The sequence below is a fragment of the Dermacentor albipictus genome, chromosome 9 (genome assembly GCF_038994185.2).
Source record: "Dermacentor albipictus isolate Rhodes 1998 colony chromosome 9, USDA_Dalb.pri_finalv2, whole genome shotgun sequence".
Classification (NCBI taxonomy): Eukaryota; Metazoa; Arthropoda; class Arachnida; order Ixodida; family Ixodidae; genus Dermacentor; species Dermacentor albipictus.
In genome coordinates, this window is record NC_091829.1 from 30,727,697 (window position 1) to 30,750,177 (window position 22,481).

General features: G+C 49.1%; 1 protein-coding gene across 1 annotated transcript in view; it reads right to left on the minus strand.

Annotated features, from left to right (window-relative positions):
• LOC135912742 (probable maltase-glucoamylase 2) overlaps nt 1-22,481 on the minus strand; it is a 45,198-nt gene that overhangs the window by 17,369 nt on the left and 5,348 nt on the right. The window contains exons 4-11 of the mRNA XM_065445273.2: nt 15,124-15,293; nt 13,454-13,622; nt 12,688-12,784; nt 11,379-11,491; nt 9,006-9,131; nt 7,072-7,206; nt 5,736-5,888; nt 2,686-2,802 (exon numbers count right to left, since the gene is read on the minus strand). Coding sequence (XP_065301345.1) covers nt 2,686-2,802; nt 5,736-5,888; nt 7,072-7,206; nt 9,006-9,131; nt 11,379-11,491; nt 12,688-12,784; nt 13,454-13,622; nt 15,124-15,293 — 1,080 coding nt within the window. The remainder of the gene's footprint in view (nt 1-2,685; nt 2,803-5,735; nt 5,889-7,071; nt 7,207-9,005; nt 9,132-11,378; nt 11,492-12,687; nt 12,785-13,453; nt 13,623-15,123; nt 15,294-22,481) is intronic.

The following is a 22,481-nucleotide window of genomic DNA, read 5'->3' on the forward strand; positions in this document are numbered from 1 at the left end:
TCTCGGAATCTACGCGGAATTTGCCGCGACGCGGGAGCAGGCCGGATGTAGAGACAAGAAAGATCACTTCCGGTGCGCCGCTGATTGGTATCAGTTTTGCGACCTCGGTCGCGCGACTGAAAAATCTAGCAGCGAGCGGCTGGCCCAAAACGGTCGCTTTTCGAGAAAAGCGACAATTTGCGACCACTTGCGACTGGTCGCTTTGCGACCAACTTGGTCGCGCGACCACTGTCAATCGCCGATATATGAATGAGCCTTAAGCGGACGCGGAGCGCAGCGGGGGATGAAATTCGCGAGGAGGAAAGCGGGGAGGAGAGTGCAGCGGAACAATGAGGCGGAAAGCGGAGGAGGTTATGGCGACAGCGTGAGAAGCGTAGTGCGGCGACAATGCCTACGAGATGGCGCCAGTGGAGCGCGTGTCGTCTGAGAGGTCTTTCGGCGGCGGCGGCTGCTGCTGTAAATCGCGCCCACGCGTCACCTACGCGCTGGCTCTCGCAATTTCCAGATTAGCGAAGCAATCGCGCCGCATTTCGCGCCGCCTGCAACGTGCTGCACGAGACAGACTGTCCGTGCCAGCCAATATAACGCGACATGAAAACTCGTATAGAGTTGCGATCAAACTTCTGATTAGCGAGTGTGGTAATCACCGGTGAATTTTTAGGGGAGCTTTTCACATAGCATACACGTGGTCAACGCTAAATGCTGTAGTGTCACCCGGGTTGACAGAAATCAAAGCTCTTTCACGAGAAGCACAGCGTTCTTTTACCCGCCGTGGCTGCTCAGTGGCTATGGTGTTGGGCTGCTGAGCACGAGGTCGCGGGATTGAATCCCGGCCACGGCGCACGGTGAGTCAAAATGAGAAAAAAACCCGTGTACTTGGATTTAGGTGCACGTTAAAGAACCCCAGGTGGGCGCAATTCCCCGTCCTCCACTACGGCGTGCCTGATAATCAGAAAGTGGTTTTGGCACGTAAAACCCCATAATTTAATTTTTAACGGCGTCCTTTTATAGGCCTATAGGGCGTCGAAACCGACAACGCGTCAAAAAAAAAAGAGAGAGAGAGAGAGAGAGAGACAAATTACAACAAAGTTAATGCTCGCAAGTGGTATAATATTATAGGCGAAGTCAATTTCACTGCTTATTTTGATTATTTTAATTTTAATGGCTTCCCTTCCAAGTCCTGGCACCAATCAGAAGCGCATTCACGAGATTACACACGTTCCACGGATCCAGGCAAGTTTCCTTTCTCTCCTTCCAAGTCTATCCACCTCAATCAAACTTCCAGTCTTACATTTTTGCATTATTGCGCAGTTGGGTAAGAGTATACGATGAGAACATGACCTAACTTTGTGTTTTCCTTTCAACAAATGAGCTAGAATTTTCCAATAACCTAATCTTTTTTCCCTGCAGCATGTAACAGTCCACTTTTCTGTCTTATGTGCTACTGAACTGGTCCCGTTTCCCCGAAAGTAATTCCCCCCTGAAAGCGCTCGAAACCAAAAATAAATGGTATCAAAGCAGTGCGTTACATCGATTTGTTTTAGAACTAATGACTCATACATTGTATTTGTCCCAAGCTCGAACCTTTTCTGCGAGGAGCGCCGTTGTGGAAGGCTGAGGGCAAGTTAATTTAGACTATCCTGGAATCGTGCGCCGAATCATTTGCAGGGGTGAGCTCGTGCCTCGTCGGAGTGGGGCTTCCCGTGGAAATCCAACCCGCGACCACGTGTTCAACACCAGCATCAGCAGCAGAGTGCTATATAGAAGTACCACCAATAGGTTTTAGCGGAAACCCTTGACGATTTTCTACGTAAGCGAATGGTCAAAGTGTCGTTGGTCGAAAAGCGTAAGACAGAGCAACGAGTAGAGCACATTACGAAGCCGGAAAGTGTAGAAGTTCGCCGTATTCCCCCAGAAGCTTAATGTATGTAGACGGATGGCAATAAACAGGACCTCCAGGCTGGGGCTTTTTCGTTTCAGGAACAGCAGCAGCACCAAGCTAGGTTCTTCCGTATATTTTCCAGAACTTCTCACCTAAACTGCGATTGCTTCTGTGTGACAATAAGCCGTGAGACTATTTTTTACAAGAAGCACCAAATCTTATGCTAAGCTCTTGAATACTGGAGACGCAAGTTGGTTTAATGCTTAAATTATGGAGATACGTGTGGTGCTAGTAACGGTTTCTTCTGAGAAGGAGACGTGCCAAACAAAAATAATTAAAAACTTATGAAGAACAATGCGACCACGCTTGCTATCTAAGAATGCGTTTAGCATGCTTTGGGAGGTGGTGACTTCTCGCAGCTTCGTCGCACTATGTGTTACGGGTGGCGCTCTTCCTTACAACTGTGGCTTACCCGTACGCGGGAGCGAACCGATACATCGAGCGCAACTTCAAGAACTATGTGGTTCGGAACCCCGTGCATATCCAAAATCATTCGTTATACACTACTCACTTCGTTATAAAGGCCGCGCAGCGCGAAGATTACAAGTGAACTGGTACAAAACTATACCTTCGTTATACGGGTCATTTCGTTGTATAGAGGCATTTGCTGAAACTCGGTTGCGCGAGAATATGCGCCCTCTGCATCGGCGGTTAAAGTCCGCGACCACCGCGAAAACGGGCGAGAGAGCCAAAGGTGTTTGCTTTATAAGGGATCGTAAGAATAGCACGCTAAAGATCCTTGCCAGCCAGATGCCGTCGAAGGGCAGCTTCTCTCGCAGCTCCGCGAGTTCCTTCTTCCACCAGAGGGCGGTGTAGTTCTTGAAGAAGTCCACGTACGCCACGGGGCTGCAGGGCCATAGCTGAGTGATGAAAGCGTTGAAGGCTGAGCTTGAACACAAGTATAAGTCCGCCGAGTGAGGCTTTGTTTATTCGCTGACACCGGTAAGGTACCGCGAAAGAACGTTGAGCCGCAACGGCCTACACAAAGACAACAAACTCGTCGCACAGTAAGGAAACAACGTATGGTTCGTTCCCTTCCAAATATACGGTTGTACATACGGTTTCATTACTGTGCGAGTTCGTGGCCTTCACGTAAGTCGTTGCTACAGTGCCACGACCGCCTATGACTGCTGAATACACAACAAATACCACAGAACACTGCTTGATTTCATACGCAACACTGGTCTCACTGCATACGTGTAATACACACTCTACGTTATACCTTAAGGAAGCCTTGGTCTAAATGATTAAAGAGAGAGGAAAAATGATTGCATTATGCAAGCGCTAATTAAAATTAACATGAAATTCTCGCTATAATCAAAGGTTCCTGCTTTTCAGTGGCGCAAGCTAGGGTGCGCAATATCGATATACAAGTGACCTTCCGAGGAAGAGGAAATAAACTTCAGTCTCCCGAGTTCCCAACGTTGAGCAATAACGCAGGTTAATTCCTGCGAAAATGCTACAAAAACTGGCAGTTTCACCCGATGGGCAAGTTATCGACAGTGATAGCAAGGCTTATCGTTGGGTTCGAACTCATCCAACGGTGTTCTAAATATGTACGCAGGTGGGACATGTCAGCGCGGCGCAGCCGCGCAAGGCAACTCATGCTGGGCGCAGGAGGGAACTGCGGCATGGCACAGCTATGCCGCGGTTGGGAAGAATTGGGGATAAAAGTTAATGGAGAATACCTTAGTAACTTGCGATTCGCTGATGAAATTGCCTTGCTTAGTAACTCAGGGGACCAATTGCTATGCATGCTCGCTGACCTGGAGAGGCAAAGCAGAAGAGTGGGTCTAAAAATTAATCTGCAGAAAACTAAAGTCATGCTTAACAGTCTCGGAAGAGAACAGCAATTTACAGTAGGCAGCGAGGCCCTGGAAGTCGTAAGGGAATACATCTACTTAGGGCAGGTAGTGACGGCGGATCCGGATCATGAGACTGAAATAATCAGAAGAATAAAAATGGGCTGGGGTGCGTTTGGCAGGCATTCTCAGATTATGAACAGCAGGTTGCCATTATCCCTCAAGAGAAAAGTATATAATAGCTGTGTCTTACCAGTACTCACCTACGGGGCAGAAACCTGGAGGCTTAAGAAAAGGGTTCTACTCAAATTGAGGACGACCCAACGAGCTATGGAAAGAAGAATGATAGGTGTAACGTTAAGGGATAAGAAAAGAGCAGATTGGGTGAGGGAACAAACGCAAGTTAATGACATCTTAGTTGAAATCAAGAAAAAGAAATGGGCATGGGCAGGACATGTAATGAGGAGGGAAGATAACCGATGGTCATTAAGAGTTACAGAATGGATTCCAAGGGAAGGGAAGCGTAGCAGAGGGCGGCAGAAAGTTAGGTGGGCGGATGAGATTAAGAAGTTTGCGGGCACGGCATGGCCACAATTAGTACATGACCGGGGTTGTTGGAGAAGTATGGGAGAGGCCTTTGCCCTGCAGTGGGCGTAACCAGGCTGGTGATGATGATGACAGCTACCGCGCGCCTCGCCCCGCTGGCGCGTTGAGTATAGCACCGCCAGATGGCGTTACAGGCGTCGCACCTCGACGATGCGCGAGACCGAAGGGGAACCGTCGGCGTTATCATCAGGTCCCAAGGAAATACTAGATGTTCGCTCGACGTCGACTGTCCGCATCGCTCAGACCAGTGCGTACAAACAGCAGCTCGGCGGGAACGCTGCATGTGTACTTGACGCGCGCGTGCGCACAAGGGCAGAAGCGGAAGGCGGAACGCTGTGCCGATTGAGCGAATCGTTGACGGTGAGGCACGGAGCAAGATACATTTAGGAGTGGAAACTCCGCTGTTTGCGGCGACCAGAAAAGGTCACAAGCCCGCGGAGCCGTTGTCGTGCTAGCGGCGCCTGGCGGCCTGGAAACAAAGTACCGCCGTTGAGAGCGCGCCGCAGCCGCCTGCCCGGGCGCTGCATTTTTTTTTTCGCTGCGGCTTCTACGAAGCGCCGCATGGCGCCGCCACTGTATGCGACCCCATCGGCGCATACAACAATTGTGACCTTATCTGGTCGCCCGCGCTCGCTCGCGCTGACGGGAGTTTCACCTCCTAAATGTCTTACTCCGTGCGGTGAACCCACTTCGCTTCGTTGTACTTGCAGCCAATCGCACTCTGCGTTTACCGAGATCTTCTCAACCTCCGCGCGCGAGCTGCGCATGCGCCGTCGATGATGGGACAGCACGGCGACGGCGCGAACGGGTCGTCTCCAGCGTTCGTGCAATTGATGTTGCAATAAAACTGAGCTACGCACTGGGTTCGCAACACCTTTCAGTGTACTTGAGAGGGACTCCACATTAAGTTAGGACTGGCGGAGTTTCAAAACTCCACGTGCTTCGACCGAAATTTACAGCCCCCCAAAATATTTACATCATTGAGGCTCATCTGGTCCTCCAACAATAGTCTTCCATATTTTGTGCACCTCCTCGTACGTGCACTACCGTCCACGTATACTTTTTGTCAGAAGCACTATATGTCCCACTCATACACGCGCGCCGATCGAAATCTGAAAGTATACCGGGAGCGCAGTTAAAGAAAATAAATGCACTCTACGATGACAATCATTGTCGGGGAGCGAGATAAGTAGAAAAGGATGCAAATTTCTTTTAAGCCATATTAGCGGAGGAAAGCAGACTCTTCCCCCTTTTTTTTCGAATTTCGCGCTTAAACTGGGGCTGTGGTGACGTCAGTATAACGTCAGGAATTTCACCGTGACGTCACGAATATCAGTTATTGTCGACCACAACTATATACACAAAGGATCAGTGCGTTCACTCACTATTCCGAACATGATGTTGTGTGTCTTGAAGTTGACAGGCGGCACGCTGCGGCGCTCCAGCGGTGTCATGCTCGGGTACTCGACGAACGTCTTGAAGTGGCGGCCGCGCATGAACGGCCGGTAGGCACGGGACGTGCTCGGAAGTGCCGGCGTCTGCGCATGCGCGAAAGAAAACTGGCGCTTAGGCGATTCGAAAACAAAAGCCGGAAGTACCTAAACACGCAGCCGCCGTTACTCAGCGTCGCCATGTCACTCGAAACGAGAACGGCCTTGCACAAATGGGTGAATCGGTTTTCATCAAGCGCGTACTATATTAAACTATACCTACAACTACTACTCGCTACAAACAAACCTTGCAGTCTGCTTCTACGTGCGTCTGCGGCTAACCGAAAGTGCGACCCTCAGATCCCCTTGCCTGCTAACCAGACAGAGGCGTCGGAACGCGTCAGCATGCGCCACGCCGCACTCCGCGCCGCAACGCGCCCAATGCGAGAAGAAGGCACCCATCTACACGATCATGACCTCCGGGATTGCGCGCACGATCTTGGAGACTACGAAACGATGTGCACGAGTTGTCACGCCGTCGCCCTCCCTCTCGTAACCCCCCCCCCCCCCACCTTGGGAAGAAATTTCACGGTTGCACCGCTGCTTGCAGCTGTCTAGTCCCCTTGTGGAAAGGTTGTCTCCAATTTCAGGCTTCCCCTGTTCGCCCACATTTGTTCAAATCAAATATGCGTCTTCCTGCGAAATCTGTGTTTGTACTACTGCCACTAACTACCACTACTACAACGAAGCTATGTACACACTATAGGGTGACTGACAGCTGGTGGGACGCTGCTCACTAACTGTCAAGGGTCAGCGCACGTCTGTTTGACAGGTCTACCGGCTATTAACGAAAGCCGCAGGATTACCGCTAAGCCAGAGGGCACTGTCATCCCTTATCCATTAACAACTATCTTGTCAGAGTGACAAAGTACACACCGACAAGCAAATACAAATGTCGTTCGTCTCCATGAAGCCTTACGATATAAAGGCAGTAATGAGAGGGTAAACGATGTCGCGGTGAATATAAGCTGTCGAGGCGTTCATTCGGAAAGTTGGTGTCGCATTAGTAGAGAAGAATCTGAGTGAAGACCAATAACAATTGGTACATGGCCGCGGAATAATCATTCGCTTAGTACACAGACCGCAAAGAGTGCAAATTAAAACACACCGATGGCATTAACGTTGCAAAAGAGCTTGAGCAGTAGGCTGGAGTGCTGATACGTGTAAAATCCCACCACTTCGTTTCAACTCTGTCATCGCCATCATCATAATGATCACGCGTGCGTTATACCAAGTTGACGACGAATCGCAGTCCGTGCTTCTCTCGCTGCTCAGCCATGAAGTCACTCAGACTAGCGTAGCGCACGGGGTCGACGGTGAACGTGGTCGAGTTTTCCATGTAGTCGATATCCAGGTGCTGCACGTCCTGCGCTGACGAAGACGGCGTACGTGAACGAACGAAAGAATACATGTCCATTTTCACTACGCTATAATCGTTGATGCGCACGTCCCACATAAGCATAAGTGTATGCTTGAGTGCAATACAGACAGTCGGAAAACGCAGGGTTCTTCCAAAACTTTAATCATGTATTGGCGCAAGTCGGAGACTCGAACAAGCGACCGGCGTCGATGTTGCAGCAGGGGACGCTGCAAGTGACAAACGCGTGAATGCGCGAGGCATGTGTATGCTGCAGCAAAAGTCCGGAGACGATTCACCGCGTTGTAATGGAATGCCAAGATGTTCACCCAGTAAGAGGGAACGTCTACCTTCCAGAAGCAATGTAGTTCGAAGCTGCTGGGAGCGTTAACTGGTCAGCGGTCGACGCAAGCAAGAAACCGTTTAGAGTATTGGTGTAAAAGAAGGTCGCAGTTTCGCCCGAAAGGAGACGCATTGATTGCGACAGCAAATTATAATAGCCTGCTATACGAAATGTGATTAGTAAAGCTAACGGCCGTATAAATTGCGCTAAGACATCGCTTAAGAACTTAAGTAACAAGTATGGTATCGCGCAAGCAATGCCAAACAAGGATATCTCGCTCCATGCCCGCGGACGCTTGCTGCCAGAACGCTGGCGTGAAGAAGAGCGGCAGCAGCGGCGAGCGAACGCTTCGTACTGGCTCCAGCTTCAGCGCGTCTCCGAAACTTGAGATTATGCGACCCCCGACATTAGTGCGCGAACACGGTGCACTCGAAGCCACAAGTCATCTCGGCTCGCGTGCTCTTTATGCCCGACGCATATTACTTCCAAGACAGCGCGCGCAAGGTCGCGCTCAATCGCCCCCCCCTCCCCCGGCCTTTCGCGCGCAACACTGGACGAATGAGCAGACTGTGCGCATCAAGCCACCATCCTTCTCGGCTCACCCACTCACGATTTCCCTCGCACCCAACGCACCTATAGCATACAGCGCCGCGGGGCTCGATGGTATCTGATTGGATTTGAACTTAATGCGAAACATCACGGCTACATCTGAAATTCGCCTGAAGTTTTGCCTTTAATTGCCATCGCAATAAAAAGCAGGGAAGGGATGAAGCCAAGTCGTTACAGGCATGGGTAGTTTTCTTTTTTTTTGTACAATATAGAGATAAGGGTTTTAATGAAGTGAATAAAGGATATCAAGGTAGGCAAAATAACACATGAAATAGATTAGCAAAATTTGACGAGCTCAAGTAGGCTAGGTGACTATTTGTCGCCGGCCCGTTTCAAAGGGGATGTCATAATATCACCACTGTCATCACGTAAGTAGCGTGAGGGACGTGTCGAAATTCCGACGTACTTTAGGCGTGGCATCGCCAGCAGCTGGGTCTTCCATTCATACACCCGCCTGAAACACACTCCACATGTGGTACACAGGGCTCACAAGAATCACACGGTAGACATATATACTCTGGAACCATTTTTCTACAACTTGGCCTTCCGAAAAAAAAAAGCTAGCCCATCGTTGAGAAGTGTAGGACATCTTACAGGCGGTCGAAGACTATCACAGACTTATTTTAGTCCACGCCAATTCTACGACTTTCTAGAGACGGAAGTCGTTAAGAAGTATATCTTTCTGACTGAAGTTCCAAGCCCGTTGCTTTCACAAAGTCTACAGGCAACAGTACTCAGAAAGTGTGTGGGCACAATTCACAGGATACCCGTAAACAGTCTCTTGACTTCATTTAAAGAAGTCTACAAAATATCTACACACTGTCCAAATAAGGTTTAGTAAACAGCGTGAGCTCACCACGGGGAATCCGGCCTTCTGGTTCCTCTCCAGCACCTTCGCGAGTTTCTCCAGCGACCCGTAACCGTAGCGCGACAACTGAAATCCCAGCGCCCAGTAGGGAGGCAGGAATGGCTTGCCGATCACCTGAAGCCGCGCACGCCAGGACCAAAATGTGCAGCTTCCTCGGCGCAAGTAATATGCATTTGCACCGCGAGCCTAGCCGCAATTCGTATACGTGTAGACTCGTGTAACAGCCGCACTTCTTTTTTCACAATTTTGACGAGGTGCGCCCCTTACACGGGAACGAACATCTTGCTCAATATGGTGCCGGCGCAGCCGGTGACTTGTCCACACCCCGGATGTACCATGGCACCAGAGGTCAACTAAAGCTCCTTAAACTTCGTAAAGTAGCGCCACGCTTTGAAGAATGCCGCCTCCTCCTCGCGCGTTCTGGCCGAGGCCGACGCCGCGTCGCTATTGGCCTAATAGCATCACGTGGGCCCTCGCGCCGTGCATCAGCGCCATTTTTGCTCGAGAAGCGTCTACGGAGTGGCGAAGAGCGCATGTTGGCGCCGTTGTTACGCTCGAGCAGTGCAGGCGGCGCCACGGTCGAGGAAGGAGCGTGAAAAAGAGGAGAAACGAGGAGTTAGGGCGGAGGAGGAAAGTGCCTCTACTTTATCAAGTTTAAGGGGCTTCAAGGTCAACGCGCAGTTTTCGCCATCTAGAATCTGCACGCGGAAGTGTGCAGCGCGCGAAAATTCGGGGCACCGAACACGATTGCTTCTCCGTTGAAATTTCTCGGTTCTTTAAAATTTTGGGCTGCGAAGTTGGCGGTGCAGCCCTTACACAGATGCGGCCCGTACACGAGTCTACGCGTACTCTAATTTCCCGTGCAGACGACACACGGAGCCAAACGGAGTGACCGACAGTGGTCGAACAAAAGAAGCCTCAGACTGCAGCCATCGTTTCGACAAAAGGCTCCTAATTGCGAAGTTGAGGGTTCAAATGCCCATGAATGGATCATTAGGAATAAACATGTATCGTTATTGTACACTGAACACTCTTCCGAGAGTAGGTATGATCGCATTTTAACCGACAAAGCCTGGCTCCCTGAGCCACGCGTAGCCTGGCTTCTTCCCATGTTTTATGCCTATACTACGGCCTCGGTGATGAAATTTATCGCACTTTTGTTCCAATTTCATGTTTGAGCACTGTTGGCGGCTCCTAAATATTCGAGGGTACTAGGAAAAGATATATTCGTATTTACGAAAGGTTAATATTCAATTCGAAGACCGAATCGGGTAAGGTAAATTCGATTCATTATTCGAAACGTCTAGAATATTCGAACACGCCTTGTGTTTGCCAGGGTAAATCCCAGATAAAAAGATCCCCTTGTCAAAAAGTTGGCTGTGATTCGAGGGTTCCCTTGTTCTGTCGTTATATAACATAATGTATAGAGTCTACGAGAATAAGGTTATAGTACGCTCTAATTTAAGAACATGCGGCGTTCTTCAATTATTATCAGTTTATCGAAGGGAATTACGATGCTAATGAGAAGAAGGGGACGTCACACATAAAGACACGCAAGGAGATAGAGATGAGAGAGAGAGAAGGCGACCCCTGTGGCGTTTCCGGTGACGTGCCTAGGTTGCGTCGATTGTTTTACTTCTCAGCACAGCAAGCTGTCATAGATGGCGTTCCGGTGGCTTCCCTCTTGGAAGTATCTATTCGTTTAACGTTAACCACTGAGCTCTGCAGTCAAGCAAGATAGATATCTTTTTTCGCAGCTCGCGGTTAGACCAGGACACGTCCATAGCGTACGGTGCCCTTTTTCGCTGGCTCATTCGTGTCCAAGTGTGCCGCAGGTTGGGTCCAACGACTTGTCAAGGTATCGGGCGCTGAAGGCATGCATGAATGCCGTGCCGGTGCTGAGACACACAAATATAAATATCATGCGCTTATACCACGTCCGCGTGCGTGTTTTTTTGTCAGGTGTCATTACTGCAGGCGCTAACGCAAAGAAAGGGACACCACGCAAGAACACCCACAGAAGCGGTGTAAGTGCTTATACACCGTTTCTACGCGCGTTCTTGGTAGGCGCCCATTTCTCTGCATTGTAGCACATGCAGTAATTCCCCACAATAATCACGAACCACACGAGCCGCCTCGAGATGTTCTCGAGTGTGCCGGTTTATAGTCTCGACGTTTCAGAGTCCTGGCACCATCGCTATGGTAGCTCAGCGGCTATGGCTATGGCTATGGCTGTTGGGCACGGGGCCACAGATTCGATTCCCCGCCGCTATAGGCAACAGCCGGTAAACGTTCCTTTAACTTTTCCCATGCCCTTCGAGATGAAAGGGCGACGCGAAAGATCGGGGCGGTAGCACGTACGCTGGCGTAAAGTTCGATGACCTCCATGGGGTTGTCGCCCACGAAAAGGAAGAAGTCGAGCACTCCACCGATGGTGGCCAGCCGCAGAGCGGGAGCCTTGAGAAGCGTGTACTCTGCAAGAGCGCGCGGAAAAGCCGTATGCGACTCACTGCACCTAGCCTACGTACATAAGTTGGCAGCTTTCGCACGTACATATGGGGCACAACAAAGTGAAGTAAACAAACAAGCGAACATTTAAACGATATTCTGGATTTGCGCGTACCATAACCACGATCTGGTTATGAGACACGCGCCGGACAGCGGAGGGGGGACTCTGGGTTAATTTTTGACCCTCTGGGGTTCCTGGGGACGTTCTTGAACGTACTCCACCTCCGTAGGAATGCGGCCGCCGCGAGGCAGGGGTCGCACGCGCGACCTCGAGCTCACGCAGTGCAAAACGCCACAGCCGCTGCAGCTATATACCGCGGTTGGTGGCAAACAGACAATGAAGCCAGCGAAGCGTGGGGGAAATTAACTGTCACGTAAACGTAAATTGAAATGTGGAAATATTAAGGGAAAAACGAAAACGAAAGTGAACGAAAAGGCAATTTCTATGGATCTGTATGGCCGTAAATACTGGGTACGATACTTAAAAAAACAAGGGGGGGGGGGGAGGTTGTCAGCCATATTTTTCACGGCGAGAAACACGGTTTGACGATGCATCGATAACACAGTGTATTGTAGCGCCACCTGACGATGCGAAAGGACAGCCAGGGTAGAAGCCCGCTCGAGTAAGGTTTCGTTGAAAGTGCTTTCTGGAAGGTCAATACAACGAGGAATAACGAACTTAGACTGTACGCACAACTAACACGCCTCGTACTCCGAAAAGGTGTTTTTCTTTCTTTCTTTTTTCCCCCAGCGCGTGGAGACTTGGTGATGGCATAACAGTAACTGCGGCATTAGATTTCCGGCGGCCTCATTCCGATATGGGAGCGCAATGCGGCAAAACACATGCAGCGCGCGAAGTTGTGCATAACAAACCGTTTCTCGTAATATACCCTGAGGTGAATGCAAAAAAAAAATAAAAATAATAACGGTACATCACGCGGGCAAACTAGAGTTATTCAACTTACAATTTCAGTATATATAAGAGCAGACGAATAATAAAAAAAGCATATGCCTTTTCGCATTTCACTCGCCCCACAAGCACCTAAACGTTGCTTCCAATCAAAACTGCGGCTTTCTGGACTTCCCACGAAAACCCGTAGCCGCTCTTTCTAACAGGCCTTAAACCCCCACAATTTTTTTAGTTAACTCCTTGCAAACTCACCGATAGCATTGCTGTTGAGGAGGAGTACGCCGTGCGCTTTGCCTCCGTCCTCTACGCACATGTAGAATGGATGGACGCCGTACAGGTTGTTGCCGTCCTAATTTCGTAGCCGAGAAAGAGGGAAAAGAAGAACAAAGAATAAAAAGAAGAAAATCACGCAGATCCAATGCACAGTTCGGAATCTTGCGAAGCTTTCAATGAAGCGCTTATTTAAATGTCACGATGCTGTTCTTGTGCAACGTGTTTTGCAGTATATATACAGCCCTGAGAAAAACGTGGGCAGAAAAACGCTGACTAGCAGACTCCGGGATCGGCCCACTTTACTGTATAGCACCGGCCCATCTTATTCGGCAAGAAGCCGACCTAGCATACGCGCCAAAACACGGGAAAGAAAGGCACAGCAAGGTTCGCTTTAGTGAAGGAATCAGGCAGTTTAAGGAGTGCGTTTGCTTCACTGAGGATATTTAGGTACGGTTTGTCGTTTGACTGCACAATTATAGAGAGCAGAACCGGCCGCCAACACATCTGCAGAGGTAGTTTGTCGACAACCGGAAGCCACAATTAGATCACTGTTAGCTACTAAAGTGCAGGATATACGTTGCCAGATCACTTCTGAGGCCTTCTGAGCTTTAACGTTTTTAAAACTGCCTTTTAGAGCACTTCTAATAAAGCGCCCCTGTTCAGCCACTTGAAGTCGCCCCTGCAGCAATTCTGGAGGCTCTTGTTCTCCCACCGGAATGCACCGTACACACGACGTGCTGCTAACCTTGAGCATCTGGTCCCTGGCGAACATCACGTGAGTGGTGAAGTCGAACTCATGCCGCAGTCTCTTGCGTACCGTCTCGCCAAAGCCGTACAGGTTGGTCGACGGCAGGTATGTGACGAACTGCAGGTACTGGTTGGTCATCACCAGGCCGCCGATGCTGGTGTCGATGCTGCGTTTGTCGTGAGAGCGTAGTTCGCTCAAACTTCTGAAGAGGGACTCCCGTGTTCAACCAAGCGTGGTAACACTTCGTTGAAGTTCATTTGAACGAACCATTCATTCATTCACACAATGACAAAGAAGGCTCACTTTCAAACCCACTTCAATTTACCCACTTCTAAAACATAACCCGCAGAAAGTAGTGCGATTGCAATAACTGCATTACAGTTGGACACGAAACCTATTGCAAGAAACTGCGCGAACATTTTCCATCCGACATTAACCTCCGGCTCCTCGGTATTTATTGGATTTTTAATTTCTTCTAAAGTTCAGTCCAGAAAGTTCGCGTACCATAATAACCCGTCTCGATCCACACGATCTCTTCGGCACTTACCCTCGTATTCAGAAATGCATCTTAACTTGAAGCCCATGCTGGACTTAATATAAACGACGCCTGGTGTGAACGTGCCCAAGACGCTCATTGCGTTTCCTTGGGTGCGTTCACGACAGGTCTCACTTAAAACAAGTGTGGGCTCCAAGTTAAGATGCATTCCTGAATACGGGGGTTAGTGAACGGCCGTCGCATTGGCTTTGAACTATAAGGCGGTGCTGTCGAACGATCACTTTCTGTGATACCAGAGTCCTTCTGTACTTTTGCTGACACTGACTATCGCAAAATTTCAGGCGATTGGCGCCGGACGCGTTCGACTTCTGCGGCCAACAACGTTCACGGCACTATGCCAACTGTGCTAAGGCGGCGTGCCCGGCATTGTGTAACGTACCTCGCTACGTAACGTATATATGTACCTCGTACTTTAAAATCCACTGTCAATATATTGACAGTGGATTAGTGGACGCTGCCTTAGCATATATGCTAAGGCAGCGTATCTCGCTACACAATGTCTGTGCCTCGTAGTGCAAAAATCACTGTGCCAGCAGTGCTAAGACAGCGTATACCTGGAACTGTGCCAGGAATGCTGTCACCCGACGGGTCCGGCGCTAGTCGCGCGAAATCTCGCAAGAGAAACTATACACCCGAAAATTACCGCCCGAGAATACCGCCCTCAAGACTTCCGTCTACCTACCTCCCCTTCTAGGCAGAACAATAAGAACCCGACTGAACTAGCTCTCAGAGCCTACGTCGTAGGGCATGTCATTCTGAGAATTCGTTCCTAAGTGGCTATACGCCTCACGAACTCACCGGCTTCAATTCGTAAATTGCAACACTCGTCGTAAAGTAATTACCAAACTTATTAAGCGATCTTTTGTTAATTAGTCGACTATACCCTTCGACTTCTCGTGCAACTAATGTCGGCCTCTTCGAGTAATCCAGCACAGGGACTAGAATTGCGCTGTTTGCCACAGATAACTTCAGACAATTCTGCGTAGCTTTAAGTATAGAGCACCGACATTCCTGCGCTGTTCACTGAAGCTACATATTAGATTTAACTTGGGACGGGCGGCGATTCATTGACGCAGCGCTGGAGCCGCACGTGCAGCCTGTGTCCACTCACAGCTTGACGTCCGTGTGACGACGCATGATGCTGAAGTGGAAGAAGCCGCCGCGGCTGCTGGAGCCCATCTTGAAGGAGTACAGCGGGTTGTACACGTTCTGAGGCTTGCGGAGGGACTCGAAGGTGTCCTGAACGGGCACCTCGTAGCGCCTCTCTGCGGCATTCACGAACTGCACGCCGCGGCGGACGGAGGCGCGAGAAGATTACAGAATCTCGTCAATACAGACCGATTTGACGACTAGTTTCACTGTAGGCCCACCGCTAAATTTTGGCAGCACTAGTAGTCCGTAGCGGGCCGAAGGACAACTGCGGTAACAATTCAAAACAAGAGGGCGGTTCAGGCTCGGAGGTGATTAACAGTGGTGGAACAAGGAACGTCGCCGAAGCCGGGACGCTTCGACAAGGCGTCCAGTCTTCGTCAGGACAGCAACTGCTCTCCTTAGCAGCGCTTTTATGCACGCGTAGCTCACTCTCTCCCCCCCTCAATGAGGAAGGCGGAGGAGGAGAATAAGCCAGTCACTTTATGTCTCCATCTTCTTCTGAATCGCCTTCTTCCGACCACTGTTGGCTAGTGAAAGAAGTGCGTGACGTTTTGAAAACGGCAGGAATGTGAGAATAAAAAAGGTTTCACAATAGGATTGGTCTTCAGGAGAGGTTTCCCTCAAATACCCTCTAAGCTTCACTGGAAAACATTCTCAACAGTACGCACGCTGGCATGCCCCTCAGTGTTGCCTTCAACCTGAGCACGGCGAGAAATCGTCCAGGACTATACTGTCATCATGGGACGCAAGAGACCTGCGTACGCATGAACTAGGAGCGACAGCACTGCGCATGCGCAGAACCGTCTGCGCATGCGCAGTACCGTCGCCCCCCAGTTCTTGCGTACGCAAGCCGCTTGCGTCCCCTAAACTAAAACTCTCTATTTATTAGAGTTTTAGCTGGGGGTGTACGTTGCGTTCCACTCAGACCAGTGCAGCCAGCCAATTTGCACAGAGCCGCTCAGCGGGGAATACTGCGCGTGCGCAAAACTATAGAGCCAGCACAAACGCTCGTGCTGGCAGTGGAGGAAATAACGCTGCCCTCGCCCCGCTAGAGGGCAGAATTGAGTTGAGCGCGACTTCAAGCGTGACGGTGCATCCATTATAGCGCAAAGCGTACAACAGAGACGTAATCTTTAACGAGTAGTTCCTTCCCCCCATTTCTCATCGACCAGAACACCCATGTAACACAAAAAATGGCTGTGGCTTAGCTAAGGTTACGCCCAGGATGCGAAGCATACTAGCCTTTATTAACGCGACAGCGTTAAGGAGCTCGTGTCGCAGAAAAGCCGGTGTCATCGGCGTCGGTGTCGGCGTCGTCGGCGTTGGCCGTGAGCGATAAATCCCAGAAGGCACTTCATGAATAAAAAACAACTTGCAACATGGGCTGGGTGGGAATCGAACCAGGGTCTCCGGAGTGTGAGACGGAGACTCTACCACTCAGCCACGAGTTTTTTTTTTTCTTTATTGCCAACTTGGCACAATACAGTGAAAAACACCATCATAACATCACATTAAAATGCTAGCTTGTGTCTGGCTAGCATAAGTGGGTAAAAAAACGCTTTACGGTCAGGAGTTCGTCCAGATAAACACACCAATCTGGCTTTTCTTCCTTCTGTTTGTACACATCTCGTAAATATGCGATGCTTTCGTTGAAGTTGTCCCGGGCTGACCTCGCGTTGACGTCCGCATTACGCACTGACATTCTGGTTTTCCAAACACTGTGCATTACTAGAATCATTAGCATATCGTACGGCACACCTTCGCTTTCGACGGGAAGAAATCGAATGCCGTAGGGTGTAAGCGGCAGTTCCTTTTTCAGGGTTCTTTGCAAGATGTCCCATAAGAATACGGCATCCCAACAATCGAGAAACATGTGCTCGGTTGTTTCAGGCCTTTTGCATATTACACAGTCAACCGACCATGGTACCAACAACCCTTTTTCCTTTAGCCACGGTATTGTAGAAAGTGTGCCACTATGGAGCATGAAAAAGAAAGTTTTGACTGACGATCGGATAGTCATACTTTTAACCCTTTTTAACACATTGCTGCCTGGCCCAGGATTGTACATCCTTCGATACAAGGGAACAGGCATCATCACATCAATTAGATCTTTGTAGAGGCGTTTTCTCTTGACCTCGCTGAGATATTCCATTGAAAATCTTGCTTTTAGAAACTGCACAGCCGCAACAATTTCATGCATGTATCCGCGGACATTGCGTTGCATATGGGTGCATGATGACACAATGACATCTGGCAATGCGTTCGCCAATCTCACTTGCATAACACTTCTTAAAAAAGGATTTCTTTCATTGCGATAATATACGAACCTAGAGACAATTTGTCTCACGAACAAATGAATCAAACCCAGTCCTCCTGATCGCACTGGAAGGAACAAATTTGTGCGGCTCACCCTTTCCCACGATGAGTTCCATACAAAAACAGACAACACTCTGTGCAGTCGTTGAATACTCATGCGCGACATGTGCAACGCTTGCAAAACATACCATACTCGAGCAATAATAAAAATGTTACACACTGTGGCACGGGAAAAAATTGATAGGTCTCGTCCTCCCCATTTTTGTGTTTTCTCTCGAGCCTTGTCTGTCTGTTCTTTCCAGTATTCTTGTGTATCCTTGTAGTGTTGTAGTGGTACGCCTAGGTATTTACTTGGAGTAGTCGTCCACTGAATGTTGGCGTACGTGACTGGCACACTTTCCCATTCACCATGCCAGAAACCCTGACATTTATTCCAGTTTATTCTGCTCCCCGTGTATTGACAGAAAGCTGTGGCATCTTTTATCGCATTTGTTACACTTTCTCTATCTGTACAGAAAACAGCTATGTCGTCGGCGTAAGATAATATTTTGACTTCACAAGCCATAATACGAAAGCCTCTTATTTCCTCATTTTGAATAATCTTTAAACAAAATGGCTCTAAATAAATGCTAAAAAGTAGTGACGACAGAGGACACCCTTGTTTCACCGAAGAGACAACATGGATGCTTTTGCTGACTTGTTTGTTAATTATAATTGAGGCAGAGCATCCAGTGTACGACATTTTTACACCTTCCAGTATTATTTTCCCTACATTTACATATTCCATAATGGCAAACAATATTTCGTGCGTAACAAGGTCAAAAGCTTTTTCCAGATCTATTTGGAGCATTGCCACATGGTTGGAAAAAACATCACAACACTCCAAAATATTTCTTGCTATATGAATGTTCGTCGTTATGCTCCTACCTTTAATTCCGCACGTCTGGTGTGGTCCGACTATATCTTTAATAAAACCTTGTAATCTTCTTGCCAAGACCTTCATGAATATCTTGTAATCTACGTTAGAGAGGGTAATTGGCCGGTAAGAACCTACCAGTAATTGCTTAAGTCGGTCGTCCGTTTTAGGAATGAAAATGATATGTGATTGACGGAAGGAAAGGGGAAGCTCTTCTATGTCATATGCCTCTTGTATTACCGCATGCAATGCCTTAGCTATAGGAGTTTTAAATTTCTTATAAAACGCTGAACCCAGTCCATCGGGACCGGGCGACTTTCCGGGGTTCAAATCATCGATTGATTTTTCAATTTCCTTTAATGTAATTGAGGCTTCTAGGACTGATTTTGCATTTTCATCTAGTTGCGGCATAAGTGGAAGAAAAGCGTTTACAAATCCCTTGTTTACCTCTTTCCTTTCACCAAACAATTTCCGAAAGTGCTCTACGAAAGCGTCTTCTATATCACTTTTCTTATCTGTGACTACACCTCGGTACCTTATTTCTTTGATTTCTTTTTTGGTCGCGTATCTTTTTTCGTCACTAAGGGCGCGTTTTGTGGGCGTTTCGCCCATCCACAAATGCTCTGCACGAGCCCGTATCACTGCTCCTCTATAATTTTCGACATCGATAAGCTCAAGTTGTCGCTTGACGTCTCGAATTTCTTTACTGCACAGGCCGGGGGTAACACTTTCTTGGCTGATCAAGAAGTCTAACTGGGCTTGCAGTTCTTTTTCGTGTTTTATTTTACTGTGCTTAAGTGCAGAAGCCCGTTCTATCGCCTTAATCTTTATTTTTTTTTTTTTTGAAAAGCTCCCATCTGCCAACTATGTTCTGGTGATCTTCAAGTAAGTCATTAAGGTTTTCCATTGCGTAATCTACGAAAGGTTTGTCATCCAATAGATTATCATTAAGTTTCCAGAGCTGCCAATTAAATGTACTTTTTCTTTTTTCTGCTCCAAGCGAGAAAGACACTAAGCTGTGGTCGCTGAAAGAAACATGATTGACTGTGTAATTACTGCACAAAGGTACAAGAGCTGTCGATATATAAGCTCTATCTAGTCTAGCGTGGCTATTTCCTTGAAAATGAGTGAACTGGGGGAAGTTACATGAAAACAACGTCATCTAAATTGTGTTCACTCACTATTGCGCTTAAAAATATTGCACTTTTATCTCGAATAGGTCGTTTGTTCACTCTATCTTCTGGTTCACAAACACAGTTGAAATCACCCAGTAATATGACCAGCTTATCGCATAACAGGTGTTTTTCCATTTCCTCGAAGAACACTCGCCGGTCATGTTCCTTGTTTGGTGCGTACACGTTAATCACCCTCCAATTTTTCATTGCGAAGGTGAAATCACAAACAATATAACGACCACTTTGACTGACACTCAAAGATTCCTCAACAATCTCAATAGAATTTCGAAGAAATAGAGCACAACCTGCTGACAAGCCTACTGCATGACTTATGGCAACATTGTACCGATTTCTAAAAGGTGATACCATGCGATCACTTTGTTCCTGCGTTTCTACCTTTGTCTCTTGAACTGCTACGATATCCAGCTCATTTTCTAACAGCAGGCGACTAAGCTGGTACTGACGTCTCCTAGACGCCAGACCTCTGACATTTATCGTCGCTATGCGTAGTGCTGTGCCTGATTTTAAAGCCATTTCTTTTATGCGAAGCATATTACGAGGGCTCAACCCAGCTCCTCAGGCGCGGCGGTGACCATGAAATCACGTGACACCGTGACGTCACGACAGAGGAGAAGTGGCTTTGGCTCAACTCTTGCAAGACGGGCTGGGTGGGAATCGAACCAGGGTCTCCGGAGTGTGGGACGGAGACGCTACCACTGAGCCACGAGTACAACGCTTCAAAGCGGTACAAAAGCGCCTCTAGTGAATGCGGTGTTGCCTTAGAAACGCGCTGTTTCTAAGGCGTGCGTCTCTTGCTCAGGCGCACATTTCGTTGCCGCGCCGAACGCTGCTTTGCTCGACGCTCACCGCGTCCAATGCGGGGCGCGTAGTCGCTGCCCTGTAGCCCATTGTCTTACACCCCTTGGCGGGTCGACGGGAACGCTGTCGCGTTCCACTCTTGAAGGCCAAGAAGTAATGCATGAGTTGTTTCTTCGTCTAGCCGAACCAAATATAGCCAAGCAACAGCAGTTCACCAGGCTAAACAGTGGTTCAACAACTAAAATAAAGGCTAGTATGCTTCGCATCCTGGGCTTAACCTTACCTAAGCCACAGCCATTTTTTTATATATTCTGCAAAATGATCGCATTACAGTACCCCTTTCGAATCTGAAAAATTTGTTAGCATAGTATAACACTTACAGCGAAGATGAACCTTGTGGACACATCACGTATGCAGCACAATGTGCGCTATAGGCATCTTCTAACCGGAAGGCTTCACGACACTTGCAAATGAGTTTGCTCAGAGTCCCCACGTCTTCCCGAAGACCCCAAAAGGTTGCGCTGCGCGGAGAGTCGGCGTTAAGACGGAGGTTTTTCCGCCGGCCGCCGCTCAGCGGAAAAATTCGGCCTCTGCTTCACTGAAGACCGTCTTATGCCGAGTCCCTTCGGCGGTGGTTCTGTCTCTTCAACTCCTTTGTCTGCTTCCTCGACGCTCTCCTCCAATGGCCGCTTGGTGGACTGTCCAGTGAGGCTTTCGACGACGTCCATGCAGGTCTCTTGGGTTTCCTCCGCTTTTGTATCCTCGCTGATAGGTTGACAGGCGTCCTTCGATGTGGTGGCTTTTTCCATGGCCTGGTCTTTGGTATCCCGTTCGCGCTCTGCTGGTTGACACCTTTCCTCCAAAAAGGGTTTGTTGGCTGCCAGCGTTACCATTTTGCGGACTGTGGTGTCTTTTGACGGCTTCGAAGCTTCTTCAGCGTCGTTTTCATCCATGAGAAGTTCGGATGAATCCTCGCCACTCGTAGGCCCAGCGACGCTGACGTACGTTTTAGGGCATTGACCTTCTTCATGTCCGAATCTACGGCAGGCACTGCATTTTGGAACCCGGCAGTCACGGCGAATGTGCCCCGTTGCATGACAGCGCAGGCACATCGGCGGACGGCCTGATACGACCACCAAAGCTTGTTCACCTGCGACGTTCAGCTGGTGTGGTAGATCTTCCAGCTTAACGCCTGCCTTGAGACGCATGGACACCAACCTGGTTGTGGACCCCTTGTCACTGATTCCGTGTACTCGCCACCGCTCTCTGCTAATGTCTGTCACTTTTCCATAAGGAAGGAAGGCCACCCGCACGTCATCATCTGGAACGTTGTGCAACAGCCAGTGCACTTTCATCTTTACATCTTGGTTTCCAGGATCAATGACGACGCAGCGCCGGCCCTTGACCTTCAATTCACTCGCGGCGAGTAACTTCTTCACGGCTTCGGCATTACTGAAGGTTACGGCCCACACGTGGCTCATCCGATACGCCCCTAAGGCGATCACTTCAGGAAGCAGCGACATACCAGACAACGCGTCGCGAAAATCTTCGACTCGGTAAGGCCGCGCTTGAACATCTCCGTGAAGAAAAACTGTATTAACAACAAAACGACCTGTTGGCAAATTCGGCAAAATCAACTCGTAGCCTTCTTCAGATGAAAAGTTCCTGTTGCCGCGGCTGGCAATAGCCGCTGTAGCCGCTCCGACGGAGCCCGTCATCACACGTCCGTCACGCTCGGTGGCCGGAAGTAGACGCACTCAGCCACGAGTTCGATGCTTCAAAGCGGTACAAAAGCGTCTCTAGTGAATGCGGTGTTGCCTTAGAAACGCGCTGTTTCTAAGGCGCGCGTCGCTTGCTCAGGCGCACATTTCGTTGCCGCGCCGAACGCGGCGCTGCTCGACGCTCACCGCGTCCGATGCGGGGGGCGTAATCGCTGCGCCGTAGCCCACTGTCTTACACCCCTTGGCGGGTCGACGGGAACGCTGTCGCGTTCCACTCTTGAAGGCGAAGCTTAAGCGTCCTCCAATTTTTTTAACGCGAATGCGTTAAGGAGCTCGTGTCGCAGAAAAGCCGGTGTCGTTGGTGTCGGTG